General features: G+C 33.4%; 1 protein-coding gene across 1 annotated transcript; it reads right to left on the bottom strand.

Annotated features, from left to right (window-relative positions):
* Positions 1–1,048: 1,048 nt before the first annotated feature.
* On the bottom strand, positions 1,049–8,294 carry LOC105439426 (bucandin-like). Its single transcript, XM_011668386.2, has 4 exons — positions 8,169–8,294; positions 6,817–6,885; positions 4,234–4,358; positions 1,049–3,302 (listed from the first exon to the last, which is right to left on the bottom strand). The coding sequence occupies exons 2-4, from the start codon at positions 6,857–6,859 to the stop codon at positions 3,120–3,122; spliced, it is 351 nt and encodes a 116-aa protein (XP_011666688.1). The 5' UTR covers positions 6,860–6,885; positions 8,169–8,294; the 3' UTR covers positions 1,049–3,119.
* Between the last annotated feature and the right edge of the window lie 361 nt (positions 8,295–8,655).

Raw genomic sequence — 8,655 nt, 5'->3', positions numbered from 1 at the left:
TAGCTACGTCAAGCTGTGTAGGACAAGTGATCATTTTCTTAAGGGACTTCAACCTTCAGGTCTGGGACACTGCCACCGCCCCCTCCCAACCCCCTACCCCTTCTCTCCCTCTCTCCACTACCCCTTCTCTCCCTATCTCCACTCCCCCTCTCCCACTCTCTCTACGCCCCTCCATGCCCTCCATCATCTATATATCACATTTCCTACTTAAAGTTCAACCCCTTCTCTCTCTCTCTCTCTCTCTCTCTCTATCTCTCCCTTCCCCCTCTCTCTCTCTCTCTTTCCTCTCTCTCTCTCTCTTTCTCTCCTCTCCCTCTCCCTCTCATTCCCTCCCTGTTTGTCCCCTCCCACTCTCTCTTTATGCTCTTCCATTATCCATGGGTCACTTGATTATTAAACACGGTCAAACCTGAGTATAAAAACCGCTCAATTGACACAAGGAGAGTGACCATTATTAGCAGGTGGTCTTTATGAGCAGGAGGTTTCTAGTACAGCTATTTTTCAATGTGAAGCGACGTTCAGTGGTAACAGAAAAATCTATAAGCAGCTGGTCTTGTTAAACTGGTGTTACCCGAAACAGGGTTGACTGTATTAAGGAAAATGTTTAAAATGAACCATTTGCCGTAATGCGAATTCCCATTCCCGTCGCTCCTACCCCCCCCTCTTCCTTGATCTCCGCCCCCACCATAGAGAGCAAGCTTTTTTTTTTTGGGGGGGGGGGGGTTGAAGGAAAATCCAACCCATATTGCAAACTTCATTTCACAAAATCAGAAAAATCAGAAAACAAAACATGAAAATATCGGAGAATTCGGAAAGAAAAATATGGAAGTTTTTTTTTTTTTTTTTTTAAACTATTGTATGCCTTTGGGAATTATAAATTGACTAAGCAATTTGATTTAGTGCCGGACAACTTGCCCATTTTTTTGTTGTACAATGGGAACACCTTTGTTTTAACTGTTTTGGGTTGAAGGAATATCCAACCCTAATGGCAAACTTCGTTAAAAAAGTCATAAAAATCAGAAAACCAAACATGAACACGTTAGGGAAGTCGGACAGAAAAAAGGATGTTTTTATTTTTTCACTATTGTAAGCCTATGAGAATTACGGATTGGCTGAATCAGCAGTGTCACTTTGATGTAATGCCGGACAACTTTTTCATATGTTCCAACACACAAAATGACTAAAATTTCATTTTTCCCCCAAATGAATGACTCGGGTTTTTTTCCATTTCGCCATTCAGTTTGCGTTATCTTTTCTGCTTTCATACAAATAAAATTATTGCAATGGTTGGATTACCCTTCAATGGTAATCAGATATGTCATTTTGCATTTTTAATCCGCAATTCCACCGAGAATCAAGAGTCAACAAATTGGTTAAACCGACTTCCCTGTTCGTAACAACCATTAATTGGTAAAACGACACAATACAATATCTAAGGAAGTAAAACAAGGTAGAAGTAATTGATATGTTTAATTAAAAGAAAAGTATAAAAAGGGTGAAAAATGTATTGACTAGAGAAACTCTGAGTCAATATAAACAAAAACCTACCCTCAACGTTTACTATTAAAACACAACGAGGAATGATCTATTCATAGTTAATATTGAACTTTAAACCAACATAGTTAAAAGAATTGTTAAGAAACAAACATGCATTGAAAAGGTCATTTAGCGGGAAATGCTGTTTTGACAGATGTATTTTTAATATAATATTTTCACCCTTCCCTATTATTCCTTAGCACTACATGTTATGTTATCATACTGAACGTTACGTCTATTGAGAGCTGGAAGACCGTTATCTAATTAACTTTTAAGCCCAGCGCGCACTACACGATTTTCCTGTGATCCGATTTACGTAGTAAAGGCGGTTGTATTATGATATGGAAAAAGCAAGTACTATCCTCTTGATTTAGGTTTTGAATAACGATAAGAATATTAACAACTGCAACTTTAGTGCATTAGTCTCTTCTAGTTAGAATAAAAGCCGAATCTGCTTTAAATCGTATACAATCGTACAACTGGCTTGACGTCACTACGATTCTATGTCGATTCAGGGTTTTCCCCTCCTTAAGGGAGCATGAAATCTCTCCCTAACAAACAAAATTTTCTTAAGAAAAAGAAGCCCAAATACTCTTTCCCCTGATTCATGATTACATTTGCCAAATAGCATTCCGGGGTACAAAATGTCAAATAATCACATGAACCTACATTTATGATAATCCTTATTATTTACATGCTTTTCTTACTTTAGTTTCAGGTATAAATGACATTTTATAAAATTTTGTTCATTTTAGCAAGGATTGCGAAGAGAAATCTAGATTTCTAATTGTATAGCTGATTGCTTCCAATCATATTCTTGAACTTGTTTACTTGAACTTGTTTCTGAAGATAATCCCTTTTAAAACAAAGCACAATTGCAAAGACCTTCAAGAAATTAACTCAAGAGCAATATTATTTGAAATCATTGTCTTACATTCTCCATCTTTGAATTACTATATTTTCCCAGAAATCATCTGAAGAATCTATGCCAACGTTTTGGGGTTTGACTTCTCCTTTTATTGGAAGAAGAACATTGAAAGCACATAAGAAATGTCTATTGTTAAAATACAAAACAGTATGCAGATGTTTAAAAATCAATCTATTATAGAAAGAGTATGACATTATTTACAAGCACTTATTCTGCATAAGTGTATAACTGATCTACTGTTGTACATTTTCTCTTTCATTTTTTAAATGGAATAGAAACTGAATAAGAGATGTAGATTATGCATTACAAAATTAACAAAACACACAACTTTAAGAGGTTCACGATCGCAAAGACTTTAAAGAAATTATTCGAATAGCAAATTCAAAACCCTACTGTGTATGCCAAAGGAATCATATTCCGATTATTTAGTTCCAGTACATCGTTGCAATGTTCGCAGATTTCAATTGTTGATGGACAAGGCCATGATATTGCCTTTGGATGTTTTCTTAAAAGTTATTACGATCGTCTTAAACACACTTTTGCGAGAAAGACCGAGGATTCGCATCTTTTCACCACAATTCTACGTATACAGAGCATACATATTGCTGTGTATATTTCTCCTATGACCCCGATCACGTGATGTATACTCTGCAGTCTATTGTCTGGAGAGGATGACGGCAGCCAGCATGGCCACGCCCATAGCAACGAAGCTGGTTGTCACGGTGGTACCTCCATTACAGAGGTTGGATTTGCAGCAGTAGGTACAGGCATCGCCTACGCAGGCCTCAGTACAGGCAGTAGCACAAGAACGTATTACTGATGATCCACTAACTGCTTTCTAAATGATAAAAATAATAAAATAAAAAAAATAGTAGTGATGGTGGTAGTAGTAGTGGTAATAGTAGTCATGGTCTTAGTAATAATACGAAAAAATGATGCTAATGATACTACTATCATTACTACTACCACTACTACTACTACTATTAACAATATTAATGATACTGATAACGATAGCAATGATAATAATACTTATAATAGTAATATTAACAAATAAATTAATCACATTGATGATAATCATAACACTTATAATAATAACACTACTTGTAACATTAATTATATCTTGTTTAAAGGAAAATAATGATTATAATATAATAATAAAATTAAATATTATAATACAATGAAAATGCTGAATTTGGGTATATTATTGCATCGTTTCTCAAAAAAAACAAATGGTACTTTTATGTAAATATGTTGCGTCACCTTTCTCACTAGTAAAGCTTGTGCATTTAATTTCAAAAGGATCTCGCACCTTACAAGTCATATCTTATAATTATGATTAAAATAATAATAATTATAATAATAATAATAATAATAATGATAATGATAATATTACAATAATTATCATTATTATAATAATGTATAAAAAAATAATAATAATAACAATGATAATATTACAAATATTAACGATAACAATAAATTTGATGATGAAATTGATATTGATAATGACAATTATGATAATAACAAAAATTGGTGCCATGACAGTTTAATCAAAACATCAAAGTCATATTTCGAATATTCATTTGATATCATTCCTTTTTAGGCGCCATCTTCTTCTATGATATTCCTCCACAGTACCATCGCAAAAATGAGAACGCTCGCAAGTTATGTTTCACCTTTACTTAAATACAATTGTCTTACCAAACAAATGATGTAAGTCATTCTTGTAGATAATTTTCTTAGTTACACCGTATCAAAAGTAGATGTCTTACCACGCAATACTCGTATGTAATCAAACTACTTCCAGGACAAGTGTTCGATACACCTGATGCAGAGGAATCGAAAGGATCAGTACAACCCGAAACTCCACAGACGTAGCACTCAATGGCCCAGGTACCTGTGTTATTAAAGATAATGAACATTATCATACATTTCAAAACGGGTTCTAGAAAATAGGGAATCAAAATGGTCAAATGATGATGCACGGCTAAGGGATGCGTAGATGGGTATCTCTGAGGCGGTCAAAAATAAGTACCAAGTCATTTGATTTTTTTCTTCCCTTTTTAACCCTTTCGGTGAATTTTATTTCACATATCTACAATGCTCACAATGACATAAATACATATAATATTAAATCATAATGTAAGCATATCAATCAAAGCTTTCACCTGTTTTTCATTTATCTTTACTTCCGTTTTAGAAGTTAAATGTGACATTAATTAATACTTCAAATCAGTTTAAAAAGTTCCACCATTCATTTTGCTAGATTTGATAGATTATAATCCTCACTAACAAACGACAATTTTCTTGGGAAAAGGAAGCCCAAATACTCTTTCCACTGATTCATGATTACATTTGCCAGATGACATACCGGGGTAAAAGATGTCAAATAAACACAGAACTCAGTAATGGAGAATTATATTGTTTTTATAATTTCCGCTAACATTTATCCGCTTACAGCCGGTATATATAAAATTGTAACCGAAATGTGAGTTAAGTATAAAAACATTTGTTTCTAAAGCTAACGGATTAGCTGAGTAGGGGAATGGATTATAGTAAATGGGGAAGAGACGAAGGGAATGAGGGAACGGATTAACTAAATAAGGGATGGGCATAAGTAATAAGGGGAGAATTCAAAAGTGAATTATGGAATCAAATAAGGGAATTAGCAAAGGGATCAGAAATGGATTAAGTTAATAAGTGCAGTGATTGGGAAAAGGGATTAAGCAAAGTAAGGAAGGGATTAAATGAATTTGCAAAGGTATTAACTGAAAGAGGATAAAGCGATTAACTAAATAAGGAAATGGATTACGTTAAAGGGAACCAAAACAGTCATACCAAGTTACTTTTATTTTAAATTTTAAGATATTCGAATAAAATCAGTGAAAGTTTGAACAAAATCGGGCAGGGAATAAGGAAGTCGAAGCTTTTTAAAAAAACTTGTCACTAGAGGGCGATATTTAATATGGTGACATCATTTATGGACAACTCTCCATGCCTTTCGTACTTCAAATTTCATGATTTTACCACTTTCTTGTGATTGAGATAATCAACTCCCCTGAAAGCAAGGTACAGAATACAAAATGATATTGTACTTCTCATTTTATGAAGTCGGATCCTGAACATGAATTAATACGAAGAAAATGAAAGAATTGTGAAATTTCATGGTCAGAGGGCATGGAGAGTTGTCCATAAATGATGTCATCAACTTAAATATCGCCCTCCGATGACAAGTTTTTTTCAAAAAGCTTTAAATTCCTTATTCCTTTCCTGAATTCAATTCAATTCAATTCAATTTTATTTCGTAATATAAAAATCAAAATATACAAAGTAACAGTAAATTTTAACTATGTTTACAAAGGTTATATGCGGGGCTTTCCATGAAGGTTGCGAAAACCTGTGAAGTTGGATCGCCCATTAAAGAGTGAAAAACAATACAAAAATAAATATAAAATATTATAAGCACACAACAATAAATTGAGTAAAATAAGCAAAGTACAAACACTAAAACTATATATAAGGCAAGAGAAAGTAAAATAGAGAGAAGGAACAAAATATATGAAGGGGGAAAAGAAAGGAAAAGAAAACAAAATAACAATGAAAGAGGGTTCAGATATAAAAATATAAAAATCAACAACTGTGCTGATTAATAATTATTTAGTTGTCAGATTTTATTTTGTTTTCTGAAGGAAGATATGAATTGTGATTTCGTTTTAACTTGGGGAATCATATTCCACTGTTTAGGACCTAGATGACTCATTGATTTAGCTTCATAACTAGACTTAACAGACCATAAATGAAATTTGTTGGAAAATCGTGTATTATAATTATGAATTTGACTATTATATTAAAAAAGGTCTGAAAAGGGGCAGGTAACAACTTGTTTTTATATTTGTACATGAACATTGCGATTTCTTGCTTATTTATATCATATATATTTAATAACGATAATTCTTAAACAAAGGTGCGGAAGGTGCTAGATAATGAGATTGGATAATGAATTGGTTCAAAATTTTCACTGATTCCATTCAAATTTTCACTGATTCCATTCAAATCTTTTAAACTTTACAATAAAGGTAACTTATTATGAAGGTTTTGGTTCCCCTCAATATGGGCAGTTATTGAAGGAAGCGATCAAGTGAATGAGGTACGGAAATTAAATTTTATAACGGAGCAAGTTAGATTAATAAGGGCAGTGATTAGGTGATAAAAGGGGTGAATAAGCGAACGGATTAGGTGAACGGGTAGTTACTCTAGTTGAAAAGGGAGGTGATATATTTAATAAGGGAATTGATAAATAAGATCAAAGATCAAGTGAATAAGGGAAGGGATAACTAGAAGTAAATAGGCCTTACCTGCGACCATTGAGATCAAAACAGTAACCAAGAATAACTTCATGACTAACTCGTCTGCCTGAACGTATTCTAAAAGATAACACAAAAAGAAATGCAATATATTCGATACTAATAAACGATAATGAAAAGTGCATGTTATTTAGACCTACACCGGATAGCTTATTCTAATGATTTGTCCATTTATATAGAGCAGGGATACAATTGGGTATCGAAATCAAACTTGAAATTGACTTTTCGAATATATTTGTAATAGTATTCCCAATTCAATTTTGATTAAATTCAATGAACATTTTTATCCTTCACAAATAGAAAATGAACATACAATGATGTTAACATTCCTAATTGTATGTAGAAAGGAGGCGAAATTCTCTAAAAGCACACAGCTTGAAAAGGAAGATGTATATATTTAGAATTATCCAAATTGAATTATTTTGTATATACATATATAGATAGATACATAATATATACAATTTCATCACATTTAAGGATTGAGTCTGGTGTCGCCGAATTCACTGGCCTATCTCTGTGCAATTGGGAACTCTTAATTTAACCTACACAACCGTAATTGTCTCGTTCCCTTTCGTATTATATTCATAAATATATGTGTGTGTGTCCTATTCATCATTTGGTCTAATGTTGGTCAAATGACTTTAGACCATATAATAATTACACCAAATAGCAATAGAAAGCAAAGGCTTTAAGGAGTGCTGTGGTATACTTGTGAATGCCCGTAACTTTCATACAAAAGGTTCCGGGTTCGATCCTATTCTTGAACACATTTGTCCCTCTCGACCAGAGAATCCTACATTCACCACTGAAAGTGTGAGTTGCATAAATTTATATTACGCAACTTCTTTTCTTATTCTACAGCTACACTAGTGTTTGCAAACGGAAATTGTAGCTGTTTTAAGTGTAAGATGCCGCCAAATTGATTTAAGCTTATTTTAATCTAAGCGTAAAAGTGAGAAAAGCACATCAGTGAAAGTTTGAGCAAAATCCGATTACACGTAAAAATACAAGTCGTGATTTCTGTATAGAAGTTTGTATGAATTAAAAAGAATTGACAACCCTGAAAAAAACGTCACAGAGTTTCTAATCCAACTTTGAACATTCATAGCTTTTGTTATTATCACATTTTCCTCCCTCAATAATTCGTTTTTTCTATTTATATTCTTGTTACCAATCCAAACAGGATTTCCATGAGCAGTATTATTGTATTGCAATTGCTCTGAGTTGATTGTCTAAAATTTAATAGGGTTTACGTTCAAAATATACACTTCGTTGAACAAACAAACAAAGAACAATTATGATGTGTCGAACTGAGCTTAGTATTAATGTAGATCATGACTTACCAATGAATATATAATGAATCGAGATGTGTTTGCGTGGAGACCCGACTGGGATTGAAATTCCTGCCGAAAAAAGACCTGGTTATCACTGTGGCATCAATCTCGCTAATGAAGTGATACTGGAGATGCATATATCATAAATACAGTACACGCACACACACACAAGTACACACGCACACAAAAACGCGCGCACGTATAACATGTACTTTATCGATAGCATCGTTCAAGAAATATGTTAATTTGTTTGACCTCATTGCGTCACTTTAATTATGCAGATTTATGAACGACGTTACTCGCTCAAAGCGAGAAATTTTAGTTCAAGGAAAATGGGTGAGTATGGTTAATTTGTTTATAAAATATAGATTAATGATTGGGAAATAAATAACCTAGCAGTTTCTTCATCAATGGTATTGATATTCCGGTGAATTGCGGTTTGGTCTACAACCAGTTGGTCTACTACCCAATTAGTCTATTCCCATATGGTCTTCAC

Source organism: Strongylocentrotus purpuratus, unplaced genomic scaffold (assembly GCF_000002235.5).
Source record: "Strongylocentrotus purpuratus isolate Spur 01 unplaced genomic scaffold, Spur_5.0 spur5_scaffold_18, whole genome shotgun sequence".
Taxonomy (NCBI): Eukaryota; Metazoa; Echinodermata; class Echinoidea; order Camarodonta; family Strongylocentrotidae; genus Strongylocentrotus; species Strongylocentrotus purpuratus.
Note: the sequence above shows the minus strand (reverse complement) of the source record. Positions and strands in the feature narration are given on the sequence as shown.

Bases quoted from the DNA above. Each gene is read 5' to 3' on its own strand.
- LOC105439426 (XM_011668386.2), bottom strand. From the start codon at position 6,859: ATGAAGTTATTCTTGGTTACTGTTTTGATCTCAATGGTCGCAG. The intron at 4,359-6,816 runs GTAAGGCCTATT...TTAATAACACAG, and splicing joins TTTGATCTCAATGGTCGCAG to GTACCTGGGCCATTGAGTGC. The intron at 3,303-4,233 runs GTAAGACATCTA...TTTATCATTTAG, and splicing joins TTACATACGAGTATTGCGTG to AAAGCAGTTAGTGGATCATC.